This window comes from Oncorhynchus mykiss, chromosome 21, assembly GCF_013265735.2.
Source record: "Oncorhynchus mykiss isolate Arlee chromosome 21, USDA_OmykA_1.1, whole genome shotgun sequence".
Lineage (NCBI taxonomy): Eukaryota > Metazoa > Chordata > Actinopteri > Salmoniformes > Salmonidae > Oncorhynchus > Oncorhynchus mykiss.
The window spans coordinates 28863765-28891759 of NC_048585.1; the positions used below are offsets into that span (position 1 = coordinate 28863765).

A 27995-nucleotide genomic window follows, 5' to 3' on the forward strand; every position below is an offset into this window, starting at 1 on the left:
TCATTATCATAATTATAATAAATTCCATCACCATCATCATTGATTTGTTTTGTGACGCCTCTCGAGCCACCGGACCAAGCCGGGGCTCTATTTCATCTCCATTAAAAAATAAAAAATAAACGTCAGGAAATCTCTATGTAAACATGGTTTACGTCCGGGCAGCAGTATGCCACGCTTCGGCAAATTCCACTGTTGTTTCTTCAAGGGGAGAGGAGTAGCCTAGCCTATGATGAGCAGTAGAACCGTGAGGGATAAATAATAATACGGAGAGAGAGGAACAGACGGAGCGGCACAAAGGAGAGAGGAGAGTGTTGTGCGGGAGGGCGAGATAGAGGGAGATGCAGGCAGTGGCCTAGATGTGCGAATCGCCAAGAGTTGCTCTTTCTGGTTCACTGGATGGAGGCTGTTCTCGCGCAGGGAGGACTATAGAAAATATGGGGAGGTTTTACGTGGTTTGTTGAAGGCTACACAGTGAAACGTAACTTTTTCCAGCACGTGTTTTCGTTCATTCGTGTTCTGTATTTTTATGTGGCCTACTTTATGTGTGTTTTGGGGAGAAATGGGTCAATAATTTCGAGGCGCGCAAGCAGTAGCGCACAGTCCCACACATTGCCGCGCGTTATGACTCTCTCTGTCAAACATGGTGTATGAAAATGCGCTGAACCTTTCACATTTACACACTGTGAATATATAGTTCACGCCGCTTCCTTGTGTGATGACGATGGAAGTGGAAGTTGACAGCGGCAGAGGTATATCAAGGAGCGCTCATGATAAATGCCCGCGGGCGGTGGAGCGCAACGGCTATGTGAAAACATGTGTCACCCCTCTGTATCAGGACGCGGGCTGCCAGTCGTGGATGAGACTCGCAGATATATGGAGTTCCCTAAGACTTTCGTCCGCGGTGTGTGTGGGCTCTGTCTCGGTTATTCTTGCTTTGCTGGTCAGATTGGTGGACTGGGACGTGGAGCAGCAGAGTTGCAGCAGCAACAGCAAGAATAACGGCGAGTCTGGTTCTCTAGTTCATTTCGTGGCGACCTGTGTGGTGGAACTGTTGTTGAACGTTTGGTACCTCGTGTCCCCCGTCTTCACTCTCGTATGTGCCTTCTTTTGGGTTGGCTTGTACCTGATCCGCTGCGGGGTGCTGATCCGGACCGCGGTGTTCCTGTTGGCAGTGTGTCACTTTGGCGAAGCAGCCGCGCAGTCTCTCCTGCACGGAGCGGAGGACCAGTTGTTGTCTTTCACCGCCACGGTGGTGGTTCTATCCTGTCTAGCCGTCGGGGCGCTGATGGTGGTCAGACTCGGACAGGGTGTTTCTGTCATCGTCTTCATCAGTATCATCAGAACTGTGTCTCTCATCTCCCTCAACAAGATCCGGGCCAGCTGGAGACCCTACCTGGCGTACCTGGTAGGAGTGCTGGGGGTCCTGCTAGCGAGGTATGCTGACCGGTTCCTGACGGGCTCAGTGCCACTCGGGGCGGGTTGTAGCTACGTGACAGCGGGGAAGGAAGAGAATATCATTCCCGTGTTTAAAAGGCGACGAAGGTCCAGTTCAGTGGTCTCTTCAGACATGGCGCACAGTCACAGCAACAGCAAGTCCCACCGAAGGACCTCGCTCCCATGCATTCCACGGGAACAGGTAAAAGCTTAGCTATAATTTGAATGTTTGGCTTTTTTTCGTTTGGGTTAGAGCAAGGGAATGACGCAAAAATGTGCCCACAATTTATGCATTGTGCCCGAATGTATTATTATTAGGATTGTGACTAGTATTGTTATTATTATTATTAGGCATATTATTATTACATTAGAGGGTCCTTTGACTTACTTTGCGGGATGCCTCAAAGCTTAGCTTCTTCTCGGACAAATATTCCTATAGGCTGCTCTGAATATAGAACACGTGTGTTTACTTGTGCCGATTCTACCATGAGCACTTTATCTACGCTATTAAAGGGAAATACTCTCTGCATGCACGTTCCCGACCCTGGCTGACTTTTTTCTGTTCTATTTTAAAGTAGGCCACTGTTCAAATGGCAAGTATGTGTTTCTGCTTTTGATAAACCAACTGTGTGCCACTGTCCAAGTGGTCCGTATAGTGTATACGCTGTGTGTCCAGTCCATCCATCTAGTGAAGGATTGCTTTGCCCTTCAGGTAGTAAGTCATACCAGGGTGGGTCACCTGAGACAGAGTCAGGGCTGATAACCAGCCCTCAAACCCGGCCTTTTGTTTGACCTGGCCGGGTGGCTCTGGCTCGGCGGAATGGCTTTCACGTCAGCTCACACCAATTGTAAAAGGTTATCAGTAGTTAGAGACTGATATCAAACACATTTCCGCATGGTTTACTGTAATTCATGCAGGTTTTTTTTATACGGTAAGTTACCAGGAAATGCGTTCTACAGACCGGCTTGAATGTGGTTTATGTGAACAAGGAATGAATCTTAAATGTGAAGGTACACATTCTAGAGTATATTTTTATTGTATTCAAGTGCATTTACTGACCTTACCTGTTTTATTCCGCCTCGTGCTTTGTTTATTTTATGTCTAAGGACACTGTGTATCCTGAGGAGGGTTTCCTGTCTGTAAGAACAGATTTTGTGCAATGCTGGACTTTTTTTTATACTGCCTGAAATCTTCTCTCGTCATTGAATTGCAATCCAAAGTTAGTACAGCTGCTACATTTTAAATGCAGATGTACACGTTTTGTGCATGGGGCTCCCCAAGTATACAGCCTGTATGAGCTGTACAACAGAGAAGACATGCTGTACGGCTGGCAACGTTTTTTTTTTATCCTCCTCAGCATGTATGATGTGAATGAACACATCCATATGAAGCTGAGGTGCTCTAGTATGTCAACCAGACCCGTGGGTAGTGTTCATAATGCATCATCTCAACTGTGATTTCTACAACAAAGTGAATCGACGACGACCGGTCTCATAAATGTTAGATTTGTTGTCCCTTGATCTTCACGCGTAAACGTTCACAGCAGCTCTACCTCCTCCACACCTTCTCAGCAGCCACCAATGTGTTGCCTCACATTGACGTTACGCCCTCTGGTGATAGTTTAGAATAAAACCAAAGTAAAAAAAGGTATCCAAGTTGAGATAATATCCAAGCAGACGTTTTGTGTTGGCAGACGGCATGTCCCACTATTATGTGCCAGATACCGGTCTGTCTCCGAAAGGTTTCACATTTATTCGTCCCAGAGGGAAATTGGTTTTGCAGCAAAGGAGCGTAAAAAACAACAACATTGAACATATAAAATCCACATGGATATCCACAGGGATATTTTACTTTGTACTCAGGATAAGCACGCTGTCAAAAGTCTTAAATATAATGACTTCTTTTTAAGTAAGAGGCCCCAGCTGGCCCATAGCGTCATACGGGTGGGTGTTTATTGCAACGTGTTTAGGCCATGTGTTTTGGTGTTGACTGTTGAGTGACTTTGGGCACATCCCTTCTGAACTGTACACAGTGTGTTAGCGATGGGGTCGTCTGATCGAAATCGTGTTCAATGATGCTGACCAACCTCACTAACAACACACCATGACACGAGGCCTGACAAATTGGCCCCCCTCTCTCAGAGGACTTGGTTTTCGGGAGCTTTGATACTCAAGAGGCCTTGCGATTGGTCAGGGTGAGTGCTGTGCGGAGCGAGAGGCCCAGGCAGCGTGTCCTGTCCTCCACGGGCGTCTCCTTGAAGTGAGTTGCGTAAGCCTCTTGAGAGAGAAGGCTAGCTACACCAGGAGAGGCTCACTGGCTGGATCAAAACAAGTCTGTCTGAAAAACAGGGCCTGGTCGCCGGTCACCAGGGTCACTGTATGTGCTGGACAGTATAGGAAATTATCATATGTCACCGATGATGGTAGGACATTATTCTGTTTTCTCTGTAGTGAGTGGTTTTTTAGTGCAATGGAAATTGATTCAGGGTATCATTTTAGAAGCAGCCTTATGTTTTTCCCAAGGGTTAAAAACAACCTAATCTTGTTGTGTGTGTGTGTGTGTGTGTGCGTGTGTGTGTGCAGCTCTCCTCTGGGTGCAGTTCTCGCTCAACTCAGAGAAGCATAGATTTTCATAAACCTGTCCTCCTGCAGTATTTATGAGCCAGCCTCCTCTGACTGCCTGCCAGAATGTGTTCTTGCTTTACATTGCAGCATCAAACAGATCCAATAAGTCCTCCACTGCTACTTCAAACTCTCCTGTCGCCATTGTTTTTCTCAATGTTGCCATAATGTCACGCTTACGGTGCGTTTATAGATGTGTACGGTAGGCTTTATGAACAGTCAGCTCTTAGTAAATCATTACCATCTGTATAATATAGCGTGTATAGTTTGAGGAAGACATTGTAATGTCAGATGAAACCGTTTCAGATAGGTGACTGCTTCATAAATAGCTTTTTAATGAATTCTGGGGGATTTCTTAGAACGCTAAAGCACTTCTAATGACATATCACGATATAAATCTCCTTTTAGACTGAGTGCATGCAGAGACAGTGTGAGTAGCTGTGTGGTAGCGCTGCAGTGGACTAGCTAGCTGCAAAAGTTGTTTGTGTTTTAGCAGAGGCTTCTAGAGGGATATGATTCGAGGAAATAGCCTTTTCTAGTAAGTTCCGGGCGGATTCAATCCAAACTTTGGCTCAGTAATAGAGACGTTGTAAGTAGGACTTTTAAAAATTCCATTTTATGAGATTAGTTTCTGCCTTGGTTCTCATTTTCATTTTACCCATCCACACACACAGAGGACTGTATATTATACAATGCCACACATTATAACAATGCTTCTGCCAAAATAGCTGAATGCTTGAAAAAGAGTTGGGGCTCCAACAGTCCAAACAGTTCTGGATTTTGTTCAATTTTCTAACTGTATATTACCTAATCATCAAACGTCTAAATATTTCTATGAGCGAGAGAGAGAAAGAGAGAGAGAGAGAGAGAGAGAGAATGACAGAGAGAGAGAGAGAATGACAGAGAGAGAGAGAGAATGACAGAGAGAGCGAGAATGACAGAGAGAGAGGAAAGAGAGAGAGAGGGTGTGATTCGGTTAAATTTGAAGGAGAAAAGGGTGCAGCTAGAATCTATTTGAGGGAAACACTATTCTCTCAATGACGCACATTCATTCCCACAGAGACCCGCCACATTATGCTCTGTGCCATAGATTCCTGAATTTCTGTGCCACTGATACAAGGTTAGTAGGCTGGACTATTCTATCTGCCCTCATAGGTTTAGACTATAGTCCCCAAAAGGGCCTGGATCGTGTACAGATGTAGGATCTTATTTTGATCCCCCTGTTGCAGGAGAACGTTCCTGCAATGCAGGAAATGTAAAGCTTGTAATGTATTTGAGGTTTAAAAAGGCTTCTGGAATTTGTAAATCTCAATTTGAAATTCAACTTGATTTTCCCTTAAGAAAAATTGATCAACCCCTACAAAAATGTACATTAATTATAATCCACATAATTATTCACATTTCCTGTTGCTGCAGGATTATTTTCATGCTGTAGCAAACTGGCTCAAATTAAGATCCTACATCTGTACAAAAACAGATCAACTTAGAACCGGTTTGTACTTAACGTAGTGGCTTCTTGTGTGTGTGTCACAGCTAGGCCGCTCACTCACCAACAAAATAAGCTTGGCCGTGCCGAGCTTGTGTGTGTTGAGCATATTCCTCTACATGTTGTCATAGTGTACATTCACCTGTTTTCATCTTGTCGGAAGCAGAGAGGGTGTCTTTTCTACCTGATGACTAGACATGCTGAATGTTGACTTTATTAGTCTGCCTAGCCTTCTCTGTTTAATTGAGCTTGTCTGTGTGTGAATGGACAGAGGGATCTTTTACGTACATACACACACACACACACACACACACACACACACACACACACACACACACACACACACACACACACAAGCTCAGCACGGCCAACCTTATTTTGGTTGTGAGTGAGAGGGGCCTAGCTGCGACTGTGAGAGGGCGTCCAAGGAATGTGTAGCTTCAGCTGTTTGATGGGCCCGCCGGCTGCCAAACCTCATTCATTTAAAAAACCCAGCGCTGCACAGCGACCCGAGTCTCAGAGAACAGCACCACTGGTACACGGTCCTGGAGAGGAAGCGAGACGGAGAGGTTGAGGTAGGGAGGTATAGAGAGATGCAGGGGAAGAAGAGAGTGGGAGGGAGAAGCAACGAGAGAGAGGGGGAGATGCAGAGAGGGAGCGACAAAGGAAGATCTAGATTGATAGACAGAGGCAGGGGTAAAGGATAGGAGAGGTAAAGAAAGATAGACAGCGAGCAAGAGAAGAGAGAGCCGTGCCCTTTTGTCACCAGGTGTGCAGCTGTAGCTCTTATGAAGAAAAAAAAAGAATGAATGGACCCCCTCATTCAGGCCAGAGGTAGGTGGAGAAGGAGGGAGGAATGGAGGGCAGAGAGCAAGTGGGGAAGAGAAGGATGGGTGATGGAGAGTGGTGAAAGACGTGAGTGAGATGGAGAGAAAGGGAGGAGGGAGAACAGTTTCCTGCCAAGTCTACCAAAGATGTCAGTCGTAACAGGACAACAGCCTAGCTGCCCTGTGAAACCTCACCACTGTTCCTATAAACACACCACAGCGTCGCTCTGCTCACTAAAACACTAACAGACACCACACTCAAATACTAACACACACTCTCTCCGAACACTTAAACATTTCTACAGTTTCTGCCACGGCTGCCAAGGCAGTGTCTCCCATACAGACAATGCTTCTTTTCCATGTACTTGTTTTTTTCTATCCAGTACCTGAAGGTACATTAGGATTTGGGTTGTTTTCGCTTTCCAATCACTAGTGAAACATAGCAGATGCCTGTATAGTCTCTTGTGTCGGGAGTTAGAGACCAGAGTCATCCCAAAGAGAAATTCTGCCTCCGGTTGTCACAGTCTGACTTATCCTCCTCATTAGGAGTTCATTATCAGACTCACGTCAACATCACTCACATGTGAAACAGGAGGGATGGGATGTGTCTGTATGCTTGCCTGGGCAGCCGAGCGTATGCTCCATGTTTGCATGATTGTGATGGCGCGTTTATGTGTGTGTGCACATATGTTTGCGTCAGTACCATACTGGTTTGCCCACATACCGGTATGTGCAAAATGTGAATGCAGAATTGTGTACCCATATGTGGATATGTGTGTGCTTGTGCATCTGTGTGAGTGTTTGAGAATTTGTGTGTATGAGTGTACCAGCGAGAGAGAGAGAGAGAACGCTCGAGCCCCAGCTCTAGCTGACTAGCTGTAGGGCTGCTAAGCCCACTGCTGAGAGGCAGCTTGTTTATTTAACCTGGACTGGCCGCTGTCCTGATCCCATCTCCCCCGCTTCTTGCTCCCTACCCCCTCCTCCTCTCTCCCCTGCTCCCAACTTCCTACTCCCCTCACCCTGCTCCCGGCTAGCCTCTCCTCTCTCCCCTCTCCCCTCAATGTGCTCCCCTCTCCCCATATACAGAGTTGCTACCCTGCTGGCCAGCCATATGAGCCCCTGGCCCCAGACAAGGAGCGTACTGTTACCCACTCAATGGTGTGTTTTAGTTTGAAAATATGCCCGGCAGATGGGGAGGGGGGGGAAGAAAGCCAGCCTTTAACAGAAACCAGGTCTGTACATCTGTTTGTCTGTCTGAAAATGAGTGAGAGCCAGGGAGAGCGAGGGAGAGGCTAGAAAAAAAAAAGTTGAAGGATTTTGGTGCAGGGTTTGTTTTCTCTGAGTCTATTTTAATTAGAGAGAGAAGTGGGCTAACTGCTGCCGTGTAACACCGCACAGCACAATGCCATGTTCAGGAGGAGAGGCATGGAGGAGTCTCAGTCAGCGTACGAGGAGGTGGACTGATGCATGGTCAGATTTTTTGTTGTTGAAAGGAGGCGTTTATTAAAATAATTATGCAATGGGTGTTTTTCTCAGTTCATTGGAGGGAACAGACAGCTAATGTGATCAATTGTGTGAATTCCGATGAATCATAAGTGTAATGATAAAATATGATAGATTTCTCTAAATGTCTATAATAGCGTCCTGCTATAATGGCTCAAGCCCCTATATCAGCAGCATTGGAGAACTGTCCTTGAGAAGCCTTCCAGATGACTAGAGTCCTCATAAACCATGGAGGAGTCCTCATAAACCGTGGAGGAGTCCTCATAAACCATGGAGGAGTCCTCATAAACAGTGGATGAGTCCTCATAAACAATGGAGGAGTCCTCATAAACAATGGAGGAGTCCTCATAAACAATGGAGGAGTCCTCATAAACAATGGAGGAGTCCTCATAAACAATGGAGGAGTCCTCATAAACCATGGAGGAGTCCTCATTAACCATAGAGGAGTCCTCATAAACCTTGGAGGAGTCCTCATAAACCATGGAGGAGTCCTCATAAACCATAGCTCCTGTCCACCGACCACGTTACTATGGCCCAGTTGAACATGCAGCGTTATTGGGTTCGGTGTGTGTGTGTGTGTTTGAGCGATGAGTGTTTTTTAAATGTTCCTACTGTATAACCAGGTCTTTATTGTAAAACATAATTAGTTCTCATTGGCTTACCTGGCCAAATAAAGGTTTGAAAAATTGACTGCAGATTGTTGATGCTTCAGAATAAAATCTCATACATTTCTGAATTGAGCTTTCTGTGGACCAAGAGGGTTCCAGGCTAGCCCTCTGAGTTGCCCAGTGCTTCTGCTCTGTCATCAGTCTGCTGGGCTGCAGTGTTTGCCCTGCCTGACCCCTGCCTCCTCCAAGGCTCCACAGTGCCTGGTGCTGTGGTTGTCTATCAGGTAATTGCCAGCGTAATTGCATCACATGCAGCTGATAGTGTTTTTCCACTTCCATTACTCTCCTTGCTTGTGTAATGCTGCTTTTACGCAAAACACAATGGAGATGTGCGCAATGCAGTGAATTGCACGAAGCTGTCTGTTCCTGGAGCCAAAGAGAACCTGCTGCTGGGTTACACTAGGTTTGGATCGGATCTTTATCCTGAGAAATGGTTCTGGGATTAGATAGGGACAGTAGGCTACTTGCCTGTTTCTGCTTAAGCCAAGAAGTTGTTGTCTTGTTTTGGCAAGGCAACAATGTACTAGTATTGGATGCAGATGTCTTGGAACTATTAATGAGTCATACGTTAGCTTACGTAGCTTAGCATATGGATGAAGGGATATTGCTCAGACGCATCATCTTAAAAACAGTGAATAGTATATAGGTAAACTTTGTGATGGTATTCTTAACAGAAGCAGTTTTGACCCCGGATATCTTTAAGGTTATGGGTTCTAACTATTTCTGTGGACGCGAAAGTATATACAGTGTGTTCTGAAAATATTCAGACCCCCTTGACCTTTTAAACATTTTGTTACGTTACAGCCTTATTCTAAAATTGATTCAAATGTATTTTTCCCTCATCAATCTATACGCAATACCCCATAATGACAAAGCAACAATTGGTTTGTAGAAAGGTTTGCAAATGTATTAAAAATACAAAACTGAAATCACATTTACATAAGTATTCAGACCCTTTACTTAGTACTATGTTGAAGCACCTTTGGCAGCGATTACAGCCTCGAGTCTTCTTGGGTATGACGCTTGGCACCTGTATTTGGGGAGTTTCTCCCATTCTTCTCTACAGATCCTCTCAAGCTTTGTCAGGTTGGATAGCTGCACAGCTATTTTCAGGTCTCTCCAGAGATGTTCAACTGGGTTCATGTCTGGGCTCTGGCTGGCGCACTCAAGGACATTCAGAGACTTGTCCCAAAGCCACTTCTGCGTTGTCTTGGCTGTGTGCTTAGGATCGTTGTCCTGTTGGAAGGTGAACCTTCATCCCAGTCTGAGGTCCTGCTCTGCTCTGGAGCAGGTTTTCATCAAGGATTTCTCTATACTTTACTCTGTTCATCTTTCCCTCAATCTTGACTAGTCTCCCACTCCCTGCTTCTGAAAAACATCCCCACAGAATGATGCTGCCACCACCACCATGCTTCACCGTACGGATGGTGCCAGATGTCCTCCAGACGTGAGTTCAATCTTGGTTTCATCAGACCAGATAATCTTGTTTCTCATGTCCAAGTGGGCTGTCATGTGCCTTTTACTGAGGAGTGGCTTCCGTCTGGCCACTCTACCATAAAGGCCTGATTAGTGGAGTGCTCCACAGATGGTTGTCCTTCTGGAAGGTTCTCTTATCGCCACAGAGGAACTCTAGAGCTCTGTCAGAGTGACCATCTGGTTCTTGGTCACCTCCCTGACAAAGGCCCTTCTCCCCTGATTGCTCAGTTTGGACAGGCGGCCAGCTCTAGGAAGAGTCTTGGTGGTTCCAAACTTCTTCCATTTAAGAATGATGGACGCCACTGTGTTCTTGGGGACCTTCAATGCTGCAGAACATTTTTGGTACCCTTTCCCAGATCTGTGCCTCGACACAATTCTGTCTCGGAGCTCTACGGACATTTCCTTCTACCTTGTACCACCGGTGGACTCCAATCAAGTTTTAGAAACATTTCAAGGATGACAATTAATTTGTAAAAATGAAATCCATTTAAAAATAAAATTGTAACATAACAAAATATGGAATAAGGGAAGGGGCCTGAATACTTTCCGAATGCGCTGTACATGTACAGTGCCTTCAGAAAGTATTCCTACCCTTTGACTTAGTCCACATTTTGTTGTGTTACAGCCTGAATTCAAAATTGATTAAATATTTTTTTTCTCAACCATCTACACTCAATACCCCATAATGACAAAGTGAAACATCTTTTTTGAAATTTTAGCAAATGTATTGAAAATGAAATACAGAAATGTTGAATTCACATAATTATTCACACCCCTCAGTCAATACATGTTAGAATCACCTTTGGCAGTGATTACAGCTGTGCGTCTTTCTTGGTAAGTCTCTAAGAGCTTTGCACACCTGGATTGTACAATATTTGCACATTATTATTTTTAAAATTCTTCAAGCTCTATCAGGTTGGTTGTTGATCATTGCTAGACAGCCATTTTGAAGTCTTTCCATAGATTTTCAAGCCAATTTATGTCAAAACTGTAACTAGGCCACTATTTTTATTCTATACAGGCTTCTTTCTTTTCACTCTGTCATTTAGGTTAGTATTGTGGCATACTTCCCATGTTGTTGACCCATTCCCCATATCACAGCCATTAAACTCTGTAACTGTTTAAAAGTCACCATTGGCCTCATGGTGAAATCACTGAGCGGTTTCCTTCCTCTCTGGCAACTGAGTTGGGAAGGATGCCTGTATTTATTTATTGATGTAGTGATACACCATCCAAAGTGTAATTAAAAACAGATACTTATATGTGTGGGGTACTGAGATGAGGTAGACATAGTCATATTATTGCACACAGAAGAAGTCCATGCACCTTATTATGTGACTTGTTAAGCACATGTTTACTTCTGAACTTACTTAGGCTTGACATAACAAAGGGGTTGAATACTTATTGACTCAAGACATTTCAGCTTTTCATTTTTTATGAATTTGTAAAAATGTCTAAAAGCATAATTCAATTTTTACATTATGGGGTATGCCAGTAACACAATCTCAATGTAATCTATTTTAAATTCAGTCTGTAACACAACAAAATGTGGAATAAGTTAAGGATGTGAATACTTTCTGAAGGCCCTCTATGTGTTTTATGCAAGGCCTGAAATGCACAGAGTGAAGTAGAGAAAGCACTAAGACAGTGGCTGTTCACTCTGCCCTATCCTTCAACCAGCCTGCCAGACCTGCTCTGTTCTGTGTTGTTGGAGAAGTAGTTATTCCCTGGTATTTGGGTGGTAATTTTGCGTACACAAGTCAAGGCATTCTGAGCACAGACGTATGCAGGGACTGAATACAGTGACTGAAGGCGCTTGAAGATGACCTCATCAGGCTGGTGAACATTTGGCCTTTTTTTATTTGTTTGTTTTTATTTGCCGACACACTGCATTTTTCAGCTTTTTCATACACTGGACATTATGAGGCCATAGGGAGAAACCAGATAAAACAAATATATTTTTTTGCCAGGTTTTCAACCGGAGTAGCTATCGTGTCGGTTGTTTTGGTGTGGAGGATGGGGGGTGCTTTGCATCCTCAGGTGTGGCCCAGCTGCCACACGCGCACACACACAAACACAAACCTCCACCCCCCATGAATTACTTCCAGAAGCCCTAATGTGTTCCAGAGCAGGGAGAGTCGCTTTAAAACTCAGGCCAGATGAATGCTCTGTAATAACAATTGCGTGTGTGTGTGTGAGTGAGAGAGATGGCTGACTGGTGGCTCGTTACCTCACAGCTGCTGGGCTGATGACGCTGTGCAGAATTAGCTTATAAATGCAAAATAACACAAACTTGGGACAACACATCTGAGAGAGAGAGAGAGAGAGAGAGAGAGAGAGAGAGAGAGAGAGAGAGAGAGAGAGAGAGAGAGAGAGAGAGAGAGAGAGAGAGAGAGAGAGAGAGAGAGAGAGAGAGAGAGAGAGAGAGAGAGAGAGAGAGAGAGAGAGAGAGAGAGAGAGAGAGAGAGAGAGAGAGAGAGAGAGAGAGAGAGAGAGAGAGAGAGAGAGAGAGAGAGAGAGAGAGAGAGAGAGAGAGAGAGAGAGAGAGAGAGAGAGAGAGAGAGAGAGGTACAGTACCTGTTGTCTGAGCAGCAAGATGTCTCTGGCAGTGACGCATGATGACGTGTTAACTCTAGTGGCACAGGGAGATTGGGACTGATATGAAATTAAGAGCCAACCATCTCTCTCCCTTGCCTTCAACCAGAGTAGGAAAGGCCCTGTACCAACCCACATAAACTGCACTGGTCATTACATAAGACTCACCCTGCATGCTTAGCGGTAGATTTGTGTCTCTCTCTCACTCTCTTTCTCTCTCTAACTCTCTCTCTGTCTATCTTTCAGAAGAGTGGCGTCCTCTGAAAGATGGAGTTAGAGAGGGAGTGGCGTCCTCAGCTGCAATCACACGCTGTTATGTAAGGCAGATCTCTACCATAGCTACCTTCTTCATCTGTGCTTTAGCTATGTGCAAAAGCATTCATCCATAAATCCTATCACAAGGTTTATCCTGTAGTCTATTTTATTACCACTACTGCTCTGATCTTATCTGAAAGGATGATTTGATGATATAAATATATGCTGTCAAAACATCTCGTTAGTCAGAACATTAGGCTATTCCAATCACTTAGTAGGTCCCCGGGCCTGGGAGGGCTCATCGTAGGGCATGTACAGGAGAGTTTGCTTTGACCCCCATCGCCCCATCTGCAGGTAGGATGTTCAGCCACAACATTCAATGCCTCTCAAATTGGTTTGGATGAAATTGTTTTCTAATACTTATTGTGTCTGTCTGACTGATGTAAGCTTTGTCCGTTAGATGAGTAAGTTCACTGGTCTGGTCTACTGTTAGACTCCATTGCTCTGTAAAAACGGTGTTGCCAAACTCTCTAAATAATGAAGGAGCCATAAAGAGCATCGTTCTCTCATAAACAAAGAGAAAGCTCTTTTCATCTAAAAGCAGGGACATTTGCTCTTTGCAGCTGTTGGTTTATGTTTCATGTCCAGCTCCGAGGCAGAACACACACACACACACACACACACACCGCTCTCGTCCCTCCATCGTTTTCTGCCCATCTGACATTTCAAACAGACGTGCAGAAGAGCGAACAAGACAGGCGGGCAGCCAACGGGAGGGCTGGCCTGGTCAAATAAACACAGGAGCAGTAATCCCTACCAGACCTGCAAAACACACCCTGTGTGTGTGTGTGTGTGTGTGTGTGTGTGTGTGTTCATGTTCATGGCTCGAGTCATGATCGAACATATGCACCCAGGAGCTTTGTCCTGCCTCCGTGGGTTAAACAGTGGTCCCAGAGGATGTCAGGTTGGATAACCAGCTGTAGGTAACCTCTGCCTTTAACCCTGTATGTCAAGCATAGTGTGTGCATCCCTATGGGAAGCACAACAAGGTGGTTCAAAACGCAGCTCTCTGTGCTGGGCTATCATACTGGAGCAAATCCTAGCTTGACGTGTGCCGAGATGTTTGATCATATTTAGGGAGATCACTTGGGCCCACAGGGTTGGTGTTACGCTGTGGTTGACTCATGGTTGTTATGGTTGTCTGTGGTGTGTGAGTTTACGTTCTGCGAACACTGAACATTGACAAGTGTCAAGACCCAATCACCCAGTCCAACAAGCAACACACTTCGCACTTTCATACCCTTAAAAGGAGACACCTCTCACACTTTCTTTATCCTTAGTTACCTCTCTCTGAACTCCCTCTCTCTTCTCGCCATCTCTCTGTCTCTCTCTCTCTCCGTCTTTGTCTTCTCGTTTGTCTCTCCATCTTCTCTTCTCCCTTTTGCTGTTTTTGTGGCTGTGGGAAAACATTGTGAGAGGCAAGGAGCGTCATCGTTAGTGCTCATCTGTGGAACAGACCAGGGGACAGACCACGGCTCTGACGTCTGTACGGGCTATTAGGAGGGGAAGACACACAGAACACACACACCATGCGCTTTCCTCTCTCACACACACAGAACACACAAACACACACACAATCGTCAGGATCATGTGGTTAGCTGTGCTGTTTGTTGGCACTGTGGGGCCTGTTACTGTCTGTGTTTATGTCAGTGTGGTCCTCCAGGCATGAAGTCTCTCTCGTCCATTCACCAGCCATTCACTGTTTCCTCCAGCCATCCAGTCACTCCTAATTCCTCTCTCTCTCCTTCTCCCCCCCCCCCCCCTTATTTCTCCCTTCTCTCTTATTCTGTCTCTCCCTCTCTCCCCCTCTCCCTCTCTCTCCAGTCTCATTCAGGGCAGAAGCCCTTCTTATATTGGATTATGTTGTTGTGATGGGCGTTGGGGCGTCTAGTGGTGGTATTACTCAGAAGCAAAGGATTAGGGGAGTTCAGTTTTCCTAGAAGAGCTGTTTTTATCATGGGTTGGAACCGGTTCAGGGAACAGAACCGAAAACCGGAATATAACGTAATTTTTCTAGGAACAGAATCAGAACCGGGAAAGTGATCTACAGCGCTTTCGGAAAGTATTCAGACCCCTTAACTTTTCCCACAATTTGATACGTTTCAGCCTTATTCTAGAATTGATTAAATAGTTTTTTCCCCTCATTAATTGACACACAATACCCCATAATGACAAAGTGAAAATAGGTTTGTAGAAATGTTTGCATATATATATTTATATATATATTTTTAAACAGAAATACCTTATTTACATAAGTATTCGAACCCTTTGCTATGAGACTCAAAATTGAGCTCAGGTGCATCCTGTTTCCATTGATCATCCTTGAGATGTTTCTAAAACTTGATTGGAGTCCACCTGTGGTAAATTCAATTGATTGGACATGATTTGAAAATACACATACCTGTCTATATACGGCCCCACAGTTGACAGTGCATGTCAGAGCAAAAACCAAGCCATGAGGTCGAAATATTTGTCCGTAGAGCTCCGAGACATGATTGTATCGAGGCACAGATCTGGGAAAGGGTACCAAAAAATGTCTGCAGCATTGAAGGTCCCCAAGAACACAGTGGTTTGGGAACCACCAAGACTCTTCTTAGAGCTGACTGCCCAGCCAAACTGAGCAATCAGGGGAGAAGGGCTTTGGTCAGGGAGGTGACCAAGAACCTGATGATCACTCTGACAGAGCTCCAGAGTTCCTCTGTGGAGATGGGAGAACCTTCCAGAAGGACAACCTTCTTTGCAGCACTCCACTAATCAGGCCTTTATGGTAGAGTGGCCAGATGGAAGCCACTCTTCAGTAAAAGGCACATGACAGACCGCTTGGAGTTTGCCAAAAGGCACCAAATGGACTCGCAGACTATATGAGAAACAAGATTATCTTGTCTGAATACCAAGCGTCACATCTGGAGGAAACCTGAAGCATGGGGGTGGCAGCATCACACTTTGGGGATGTTTTTCAGCTGCAGGAACTGGGACTAGTCAAGATCGAGGAAAAGATGAACAGAGCAAAGTACAGAAAGATCCTTGATGAAAACCTGCTCTAGAGTGCTCAGTACCTCAGACTGGGTCGAAGGTTCACCTTCCAACAGGACAACGACTCTAAACACACAGCCAAGACAACGCAGGAGTCTCTGAATGTCCTTGAGTGGTCCAGCCAGAGCCAGGACTTGAACCCGATCGAACATCTCTGGAGAAATCGGAAAACAACTGTGCAGCGACGCTCCCCATCCAACCTGACAGAGCTTAAGAGGATCTGCAGAGAAGAATAGGACGAACTCCCCAAATGCAGGTGTGTCAAACCCAAAAAGACTCGAGGCTGTAATCGCTGTCAAAGGTACTTCAACAAAGTACTGAGTAAAGGGTCTGAATACTTTATTTATTTATATTACATTTTCTACGTTTTCTAAAAACCTTATTTTTAGCGTGGTTCCGCTTAGATTTTCAGAATATTCCTATTTCAGCTATTCTCGATAAGCTTCAGCTCGTCATGTAATATTTTTCATAGACCTTTTGTTTGTTGAGTAGATATTACTTGTCTTTGTGTGAGCCATCATTTGAATGAAAACAATAGACAACTGGATGTTCATTCATTCATGTATGCAAATGATACCGGAAAAGGAAACCTCTTCCCCACTTGAGCTCATGATGTGGTTACACTTTTACCCAGTTTTATGTGTACTCTATATACAGGTCTGCTCAAATCTTTTCACCAACATGTCTCCTGTGGTTGTGCTGTTCTTGTGCCCCCTGAGGACAACACTCTGACTCTGAAGTCGAAGCCCTGAGTTGTAGCACTCAACAAACAGGCCCCTGGAGGACAAAGACAGGCAACATCTATGGTCTCAGCACCACAACACAAAACCTCCATTAGCGCCATTAGATCCAACCCTGCATGGGTCACATAGACACACACGCACACGCATGTGCATGCAGACATACACAGTCACAGTCTAGACTCTATAGGGAGATAAATAAGTACAGTGTGTTTTGTCCAGTAGAGTGATGGTGATGATGGAGCTTCCTGGTGTGTTGACATGTGGAGAAAGCCTCCTTGGGTTGGCTGAGCACTGGTTGATCCATGGTCACAGCAGGGAGAGCGAGCAGGGGTAGACCCGTAATGGCATCTAGAGAGAGAGAGAGAGAGAGAGACCACTATTACATGGAGAGGTCCAGGACGGCCGTAGTGGTGGTCAGGGAAGTCCGTGTACACTAGAGGTCTTCACGGGTCCACCTGAACCCGTGGGCCGGGTTTGAAATTCTGTAGTTGACCCTCGGAGCTGGATTCGGATCTGATTTGATTGTCACGGGTCTGATTTGTACGGGTAAGGACCCATACAGACCCGATTGCGACTCATGCTGCCGAAATGTGACTTTTATGCATAAGGGTTTGGGCGTCTGATTCTGCAGTGAGACTGTGAAAGCTTGTTGCTCTCCCTCCTCCTTGATGCCTGCATGTTGCGCCACTCACACACACCACACCGTCTCTACCCCGCATTCTGCTAGAACTTCTGGTTCCCTCTCCCTCTGCTTTTGCATTAACAGATTCAGTTAATAAGGCAACAAAAAAATGCTTTTCTGCAGCTTCCTTCACTCGGATAGGACCCGACTGGGTCTTTACGGAGCCGGGTCTGATTATCCTCTGGTCCAGACCGGGTTTCCATGTTTTTTAAAAGTATTTATTCGGGTAGGGTCCGGGGAGGAAAGTACCGGGTCCATTTCGTAACGGGTCCAACTTTTTGCATCCGAGAAGACCTCTAGTGTACACACAATTTCCAGGAAGCCTGAACACTTTCCATGAATGGCTTGGGCTTTTTGACCCACTGTCTGAGTGAAAGCATATTAGCAGAGATGATTATATGCCTGTTGTTTCATCCATGTAACAATGATCTAATCATCGAAGCTAGTGTATCATTCTATTCTCCATCTCTCCGACCAGTATGCTGCTATAATGATAAGAATTTGGTGGGTTATTATATTTGTCCTATTTCACGTAGGAATTTGAAATATGTGTTTTTTTTGCATATCCCAACTCTTCCTGAGACACCCTTGGAGAGGGGTCATGGCCAGGGTCAGCCATTATCAACGGTGACCCTGGAGCAATTAGGGTTAAGTGCCTTGCTCAAGGGCACATATATTTTTCACCTTGTCGGCTCAGGGATTCAAACCAGCGACCTTTCGGTTATTGGCCCAACACTCTAACAACGGGGTTTAAAGACACCGATTGATTGTATGCACATCAATCTGTCATATGAAACATGGGTTGGTCGTTGTCTTTTGAATACAGTTTTCCAATGCAGCCACTGCATGCGACGTGTGTACAGTCCGATTTTAAAATGACCATGAACACTGCACAGTGATCGTGCAGAAATTATGTTTATATTAGTTGTGTGTGTGTGTGTGTGTGTCTGTGTAGCTTCCAGCTGTGTCTTATTAAGCTTCTCTCAGGACTGTAAGAAAACTGAATGAGTTCACTCAGGGTTTGGTGAATTATCTCTCTTTCTCTCCATCTCCCTCCTCCTCTCTCTCCCTCTCTCTCTACCTCTTGCTCTCTCTCTCTCAGCTCTCTTCTCTCTCTCTTCTCTCTCTCTATCTCTCTCTCTCTCTCTCTCTCTCTCTCACTCCCCCTTCTGTTTCTCCCCTCTCCTCCAGCGATCTAAGAAAACAGAGGCAGAGTGTTTGTATAATGCCTGGCTAAACTCTGGCTGTTCCACCAGTAGACCCACACACCCCCAGTTAAAATGTTGACACTTCCAATCCTGCACAAATTGTCCAAGAGCCATTCTTCCTCTGAACACAGCGCATTCTGTGTTTATTTAGATAATCAAGGACATATCCTCCCCTCCACGTCGGCTAAAACAGCTGTCAGACTTCAGTGGCACTGTGTTCTTTAGAAAACAGGAACAAACAGCAGAAAGTACAGTCAGAAAGCACCCATACAACCCTGAAATACAAACTGTTATAATTGCAATAGTAAATATGCTGGATGATATTGGACTATTTTATTCATCTACTGATGGATTTTGATCATTCATAATATTATATGATTCTATACTGTTTTGCAGCAAAAGGAAACGAGGGCCTACATTATGGAATAGATTTTCATCCATTCTTCGCAGAGATGGAAGCATGCACCACATAGGCCTACAGTAGGGATAATAAAGGAAATGGAGTTCCTGTGTCTCAATCTTCACTTTACATGAAAAGTCAATTACTCCACTGACGTTCACGTCACGTACCACATCAGTCATTGGGCGCTGAAAGGGGATCGAACGTCAAGGAGGATGCCGCTTTCGCGAGCCGTGACGCACGTGATGTGATGCTCTCTGACAGTAATGGCAGTAAAGAGCTACGCGACTCCAGTATCCTGAGACTGGCTTGCCATTAGCATGGGAAACGCTCCACTTAGAGGGAACCAGTGGAAGGAACTGTTTGTGTGTGTGCGTGCGTGCGCATAAAGCCAGTGGATGCATGAAGCCATTGGATTGCCTCTTAATGCGGCTTGGCAAATGAAGTGAAGGGGTGTACGTTGCGGAAATCACACATCATGATTCTATCTCCAGTCTGGCATTTTCTATGAAAATAACACTGATTCAGGGCCAATGTTTAACAGACCTTTAATTTCTCTTAGATGGACGAGCAGGGCCTTTTCCAAATGGCAAAATTCTAACACGTACATACATCTTACACGCTAGATACAATTGAATGCATGCAGTGAGACACACAACATAAGAAATACAGGCATCCAGCTGTGATACATAGTGTACATACACTAACCGTTAAAAAGTTTGGAGTCACTTAGAAATGTCCTTGTTTTTGAAATAGGCGTACAGAGGCCCATTATCAGCAACCATCACTCCTGTGTTCCAATGGCACGGTGTGTTAGCTAATCCAAGTTTATCATTTTAAAAGGCTAATTGATCATTAGAAAACCCTTTCGCAATTATGTTAGCACAGCTGAAAACTGTTGTCCTGATTAAAGAAGCAATAAAACTGGCCTTCTTTAGACTGGTTGAGTATCTGGAGCATCAGCATTTGTTGGTTCAATTACAAGCTCAAAATGGGCAGAAACAAATAACTTCCTTCTGAAACTCATCCGTCTATTCTTGTTCTGAGAAATTAAGGCTATTCCATTCGAGAAATTGCCAAGAAACTGAAGATCTCGTACAACGATGTGTACTACTCCCTTCACAGAACAGCACCAACTGGCTCTAACCAGAATAGAAAGAGGAGTGAGAGGCCCCGGTGCACAACTGAGCAAGAGGACAAGTACATTAGATTGCCAGCATCCCGGAGTCGCCTCCTCACTGTTGACTTTGAGACTGGTGTTTTGCGGGTACTATTTAATGAAGCTGCCAGTTGAGTACTTGTGAGGCGTCCGTTTCTAAAAGTAGACACTAATGTACTTGTCCTCTTGCTCAGTTGTGCACCGGGGCCTCCCACTCCTCTTTATAACTTGGATTAGCTAACCCAACGTGCCATTAGAACACAGGAGTGATGATTGCTGATAATGGGCCTCTGTAGGCCTATGTCGATATTCCATAATAAATCTGCCGTTTACAGCTACAATTGTCATTTATAACATTAACAATGTCTACACTGTATTTCTGATCAATTTGATGTTATCTTAATGGACAATTTTTTTTCTCTTTTCTTTCAAAAACAAGGACATTTCTAAGTGACCCCAATCTTTTGAACGGTAGTGTACCAATGCATGCGCAAAGACACGCAATTCACACTTAGAATGCGTAGGTCCCACTCACCCTCGGGCGACCATCGCAGCACAGTGATGACTTGTATGTAATTGTGCACAAATTCAAATCAAAGTTTGTTGGTCGCGCGCAGATGTTATTGCAGGTGCAGCGAAATTGTTATGTTTTCAGCTCCAACAATACAATATCAATATTCACGTAATCCAAAGGTAAAACAAATAACATAAAATAAAGAACAAGAAATGTCAGAGTGCAGAATATATATAAATACAGTACCAGGCAAAGTTTGGACACACCTACTCATTCAAGGGTTTTTCTTCATTTGGACTATTTTCTACATTGTAGAGGTAGTAACCAAAGTAGTGTTAAGCCAATCAAAATTATATTTCATATTTGAGATTCTTCAAATAGCCACCCTTTGCACACTCTTGGCATTCTCTCAACCAGCGTCATGAGGTAGTCACCTGGAATGAATTTCAATTAACAGGTGTGCGTTTTTAAAAGTTAATTTGTGGAATTTCTTTCCTTCTTGATAAGTTTTAGCCAATCAGTTGTGTTGTGACAAGGTAGGGGCGGTATACAGACGATGGCCCTATTTGGTAAAAGACCATGTCCACATTATGACAAGAACAGCTCCAATAAGCGAAGAGAAACGACAGCCCATCACTACTTTAAGACATGATGGCCAGTCAATGCGGAACATTTCAAGAACTTTGAAAGTTTCTTCAAGTGCAGTCGCAAAAACCACCAAGTGCTATGATCTTGCCCATAGTATGGACTTGGTCTTTTACCAAACAGTGCTATCTTCTGTATACCACCCCTACCATGTCACAACACAATTGATTGGCTCAAACGCATTAAGGAAAGAAATTCCACAAATTAATTTAACAAGGCACACCTGTTAATTATTTTAAATGCATTCCAGGTGACTACCTCATGAAGCTGGTTGAGAGAATGCCAAGAGTGTGCAAAGCTGTCATCAAGGCAAAGGGTGGCTACTTTGAAGAATCTCATATTTTAATTTGTTTAACACTTTTTATTACGACATGATTCCAAATGTGTTATTTCATAGTTGATGTCTTCACTATTATTCTACAATGTAGAATATCAACACTTGAATGAGTAGCTGTGTCCAAACGTTTGACTTGTACTGTATGTATGTGAATGGTGTATAGACAGTATGCAACGAGTGCGCTGAGACTCGGGGATTGTGTTTTAATAAATAAAACCTCATCCAAAACACGAACGCCGCACAGAAACAGAAACAATGACGCCTGGGGAAGGAACCAAGGGGAGTGACATATTTAGGGCAGGTAATCAAGGAGGTGATGGAGTCCAGGTAAGTATCATTATGCGCGTAACTAGAGGCAGGAGAGGGAGCACACGTGACACAGTATGGACAGTATATGAGTAGAAAAGGTGTGTACACCAGTAGTTATATAGGATGCGCCATGACTAGAATACAGTTAATACATATAAAGTGGGTAAAACAGTATGTTAACATTATTAAAGTGACCAGTGTTCAATTACTATGTACATAGGGCAGCAGTCTCTAAGGTGCACGGTAGATTACATAATCATGTTCCATGTAAGCACGCACGGAGTTGTGTCTGAGGCTGTGACCTCGGCCCACACACATGTCATCATGGTCGGCAAACCAGGTTTCCCTAGTTTACTGAAGGTGACCTTTCTCTCCCCCCTTCCTCTCCCGCCTCTCAATCTCTCTCTCTCTCTCTCTCTCTCGCTCCCTCTCTCTCTCTCTCCTCAGTCTGTTTCTCTCTCTCTCACACTCTCTCTCTCTCTCTCCTCAGTCTGTTTCTCTCTCTCTCTCTCTCTCTCTCTCTCTCTCTCTCTCCTCAGTCTGTTTCTCTCTCTCTCTCCCCAGTCTGTTTCACTCTCTCTCTCTCTCTCTCTCTCCTCAGTCTGTTTCTCTCTCTCTCTCTCTCTCTCTCTCTCTCTCTCTCTCTCTCTCTCTCTCTCTCTCTCTCTCTCTATCTCTCTCTCTCTCTCTCTCTCTCTCCTCAGTCTGTTTCTCTCTCTCTCACTCTCTCTCTCTCCTCAGTCTGTTTCTGTCTGTTTCTGTCTGTTTCTCTCTCTCTTCATCTCCCGCTCTTTCTCTAGCAGGTTCATGTTTGCTGTCATGAATCTTGTCCTGGAAAACAAAACTGTTAGGGTTAGGCATTAGGGTTAGCAGTATGGTTAAGGTTAGGGTTAACGTTTGGGTTACTTTTAAAATCCGAGTTTGTGGCGCTGCCAGCTATTGACCACTCTGCAGAGCTGCCTCCAGAACATGACACAAAACAATAACCTGCTTTTCTCTACCTTCCTCATCCTCAGTCTTTTTCTTTCTCTCTCTCTCTCTCTCTCTCTCTCTCTCTCTCTCTCTCTCTCTCTCTCTCTCTCTCTCTCTCTCTCTCTCTCTCTCTGTTTTTCAACTCCTTGCTGCATTGTGGGATTGTGTGTTTTTCATTTGGTCTGGGTAAAGATGTTTAAACTGTGATTCAGACTGTTCTGTGACAAGTGAGAAACGATCCATTGACGTATGTATGTGGTGCACCGCAGCAGATGGGGCCGACTACACCGTCCAACCTCTTTCTTTGTGTTTCTGAGGTCGGGAGGGTAATTGTTTGCATCTGATGCACAGTGGGACTGGTGTTGATGACGCAGGCAGCTTGGGAGAGGGCGGAACCATGGGAAATGTAGTTGATATATATAGGACCACAGGGAGTCTGTCTACTTTAGGTGTTTTTCAGCATTGTCATGGAAATTAATCCAAATCAAATCTGATGAAAACAGAAACCACTTTTTGAACCAGAGGGCAGAAACTCTATCTTTGGACTAAGTTTAGACCGATGTATCCGTATCTGGAGCTGAGATAATGACTGTTTGTCAGTGTGTTCGTCCCTGTAGACCACTGATTCCTGCTGCTTGGGTGTCTGCTCATCCTGATGGAAGTGATTTAGGACACCAGACACGTCCCTATTACCGCTCACAATGTAATCAGTGGTGTGTCCAGACAAGGGGTAAGAAGGGTTAATGTCGCTCCTCAATAGCCAGACCATTAGATCTGCCCTAACCCAATCACAGTCATCCAGAGCCCCTCTCTGCCCTTCTCAGTAGCCCTGCCACAGGGAATGTACCTGCCCCAGGGGACTGGACAGGGACAGAGGGCTTCCAGACACACACACACACACACACACACACACACACACACACACACACACACACACACACACACACACACACACACACACACACGAGACTGATGTCACTCACACTCACTCACAGGAAGCAACAACATGAGTCATGGTCCAGAGGGGGATAGAGAGTCAGGCCAGTGTCAGAGAGTGAAGCACCTACAGTGCATCATCTTCCGTTGGTTCACCCAGCTTTGATTCTTTAACACGTCTGTTTTAGTGCATCACTATACTTCAAATGTTCCTGTGTCTTGTCTAGTGTTCCTTGCTTAAAATGGGCTTGTCCTATTCTCTGTGTACGTTTCTGCCTGTCTGTCCATGGGAGTACACTACATTCGTGTCAATCCAGGCCTTTTTCTAACTTGGTGGTTCCAATTCAGACATCAATGGGAGTAGTGCCAAATAGCAGACTTTTAACCTGCCTCTGTGTGTGTCTGTCTGTCCGTCTGTGTGTAGTGATCTGATCTGACCTCTGTCCCTGGTTCATCACGGTTCTCATGGAGCACTAAGAGCCAGTGATTTGTCTGGTTCTGTTAAATTCATCTGTGGAGTAATACCCTCTGTCATAAAAAGTGAACATTTCCCAGATGGAAAAAGGTGCCCACTTGCCCAAATATGCCTGTTTCAGGGTGGCCTCCGTCTTTACAACGTTAATGTGGGCACGAGCCCATATGTCAAATTTTGGTGCGTTTTTCCTGGATATGTTTTGAAATTAATTCATATTTTTTTAAACTTTAACCCTTATTTTACCAGGTAAGTTGACTGAGAACACATTCACATTTACAGCATTGACCTGGGGAATAGTTACATGGGAGAGGAGGGGGGTGGATGAATGAGCCAATTGGAAGCTGCCCTCTAATTTCTGCCTACTGCGTACTTTGCAGTTCACTACCTCTGAGACAATGTAACAAAGAAATGAAATGATTTTAACTGGCGGGCAAGGTCAGGAGAACACACCAGATGCACTTAGAACACAAACTTCTCTTTAATTCTGTAGAGTAAATTCGATTTATACTGTAGTACAATAGCCTTTCAATGTTCCACCTCTAGCAGCCTGTTACTGACTCTACACTAATTCAGAGCATTGATTGAGAATCATTCAAGTTTAATGGGCCTGTAGGTTGGTAAGTTTTCAAACTGTAAATACCCCCAGACAGATGACTACGATCTGATGTTCTCAGGCTCTGAGTTCAATGCCTCTTCTGACCCAACAGATGCTTTACCTAGATCCACATGCTCCTAACGTGTGTTCTACCCACTCCTCCTCCTTCCCACAACCTCTCCTCCTCCTTCTCCCGCCGTCGTACCAAGCTCACCCCTGTACCTCACCCTTCACCCTTCACATCCCTTTTCCCTCTCCCTCACCTCACCCCTTCTTCCTCCCCAACCTTTCCATCTCTTTTGTCTCTTTGTCACCGTCCCCCTCACCTCTCCCCTCCCTCCCCCAGTACACAGCAGGTCTGTGAGGTACTGAGTGACGCAGGAAGATAATGTGATCAATAAGCAATCCCAGAACAGGCTCCGTGCTGATCGACGGACAGACGGACAGGCAGCCGGACACAATTAGCATCAGTAAGCACAGCTGATGGCCCATGGGGACGTAGATGAGTGGTCTCTCTCTGTGAGTCATCAGCCTGTCCAAAGGGTCCCTTCAACGCAACCCATCAACATGACTTCCACTGTGAGTGAGAGAGTGATGGTGAGAAGGAATAGATGCAGAGTGAGGGAGGAGGAAGAGCGAGAGTGACATAAATGATGTGAAAGTGAGGTAGGGGAGTATAGATTGAGTGAGAGTGTGGGGGACAGGGAGAGTAAGAGGGAGAGGGAGGGAGGAGAGGAGTTGTGATGTAGTGAGTATGTGTTCCAGCATGATGACTGAACCCAGATCAGATGTGCAGGATCAGGTGTTTCCTCCAGGGAGAAGAATGGTTTAGATAATCCCACCGGGGACACCGCGTGCTGTCTCTCTGCAGACTCTCTCCCTTCTTCTCTCTCCCACCCTCTCCGTCTTGTCCCCTGTTCACGCTCACCCTCTCTAAGGGTGGCTGAGATATAAGATGTATTCTTCAGAAGAAGAGGTCAATGGTGATGCCAGCTTCTAGGAAGGAAGCTCCCAGTGGTCCATATTTTCTTGGGACCCCTCAGTCTCTGTCAAGAAAAATCTTGACCCTGAAATGAAACCAACAGACCACACACACACACACACACACACACACACACACACACATGATTAGATAAGAACGCAATGCACTGAAGAATGGAGCAGGGAGACCGAGGATGGAGGAGCCCTAGACAGATGGTAAATCAAGGAGGAGGCCTGTGGCGTATAATGCTCTTAAGGTACAGAGTCAATGTGGCAGTGAATCAACGTTTTAGATTTATTCGGGTTTAGATGTTTTAGGATCCCCGTCAGCCTACGCCAATGGCGAAAGCTAGTCTTACTGGGTGCCGACACATAACGAAAAAGACATTACAGACACAGGTTCATTTGAAGTTGAGACAAATAGTTTCTTGAGACCTTAATTGGTTAACAACTGCGCTCGTGAGATGTAGCTAGCTGTCTGATGTACAGTGCCTTGCGAAAGTATTCGGCCCCCTTGAACTTTGCGACCTTTTGACACATTTCAGGCTTCAAGCATAAAGATATAAAACTGTATTTTTTTGTGAAGAATCAACAACAAGTGGGACACAATCATGAAGTGGAACGACATTTATTGGATATTTCAAACTTTTTTAACAAATCAAAAACTGAAAAAGTTGGGCGTGCAAAATTATTCAGCCCCTTTACTTTCAGTGCAGCAAACTCTCTCCAGAAGTTCAGTGAGGATCTCTGAATGATCCAATGTTGACCTAAATGACTAATGATGATAAATACAATCCACCTGTGTGTAATCAAGTCTCCGTATAAATGCACCTGCACTGTGATAGTCTCAGAGGTCCGTTAAAAGCGCAGAGAGCATCATGAAGAACAAGGAACACACCAGGCAGGTCCGAGATACTGTTGTGAAGAAGTTTAAAGCCGGATTTGGATACAAAAAGATTTCCCAAGCTTTAAACATCCCAAGGAGCACTGTGCAAGCGATAATATTGAAATGGAAGGAGTATCAGACCACTGCAAATCTACCAAGACCTGGCCGTCCCTCTAAACTTTCAGCTCATACAAGGAGAAGACTGATCAGAGATGCAGCCAAGAGGCCCATGATCACTCTGGATGAACTGCAGAGATCTACAGCTGAGGTGGGAGACTCTGTCCATAGGACAACAATCAGTCGTATATTGCACAAATCTGGCCTTTATGGAAGAGTGGCAAGAAGAAAGCCATTTCTTAAAGATATCCATAAAAAGTGTTGTTTAAAGTTTGCCACAAGCCACCTGGGAGACACACCAAACATGTGGAAGAAGGTGCTCTGGTCAGATGAAACCAAAATTAAACTTTTTGGCAACAATGCAAAACGTTATGTTTGGCATAAAAGCAACACAGCTGAACACACCATCCCCACTGTCAAACATGGTGGTGGCAGCATCATGGTTTGGGCCTGCTTTTCTTCAGCAGGGACAGGGAAGATGGTTAAAATTGATGGGAAGATGGATGGAGCCAAATACAGGACCATTCTGGAAGAAAACCTGATGGAGTCTGCAAAAGACCTTAGACTGGGACGGAGATTTGTCTTCCAACAAGACAATGATCCAAAACATAAAGCAAAATCTACAATGGAATGGTTCAAAAATAAACATATCCAGGTGTTAGAATGGCCAAGTCAAAGTCCAGACCTGAATCCAATCGAGAATCTGTGGAAAGAACTGAAAACTGCTGTTCACAAATGCTCTCCATCCAACCTCACTGAGCTCGAGCTGTTTTGCAAGGAGGAATGGGAAAAAAATTCAGTCTCTCGATGTGCAAAACTGATAGAGACATACCCCAAGCGACTTACAGCTGTAATCGCAGCAAAAGGTGGCGCTACAAAGTATTAACTTAAGGGGGCTGAATAATTTTGCACGCCCAATTTTTCAGTTTTTGATTTGTTAAAAAAGTTTGAAATATCCAATAAATGTCGTTCCACTTCATGATTGTGTCCCACTTGTTGTTGATTCTTCACAAAAAAAATACAGTTTTATATCTTTATGTTTGAAGCCTGAAATGTGGCAAAAGGTCGCAAAGTTCA

The 27995-nt window shown here is 44.7% G+C and overlaps 1 protein-coding gene across 2 annotated transcripts in view; it reads left to right on the forward strand.

The window, feature by feature from the left end:
• Positions 1–244: 244 nt before the first annotated feature.
• Positions 245–27995, forward strand: part of LOC110501052 (cGMP-inhibited 3',5'-cyclic phosphodiesterase A) — a 76582-nt gene continuing 48831 nt past the window's right edge. Inside the window, exon 1 of one of the 2 annotated variants that reach the window (XM_036957576.1) lies at positions 245–1636. In XM_036957576.1, the coding sequence (XP_036813471.1) occupies positions 716–1636 (921 nt within the window). In that variant the 5' untranslated portion in view covers positions 245–715. The remainder of the gene's footprint in view (positions 1637–27995) is intronic. The other variant, XM_036957577.1, reaches the window with a different exon arrangement.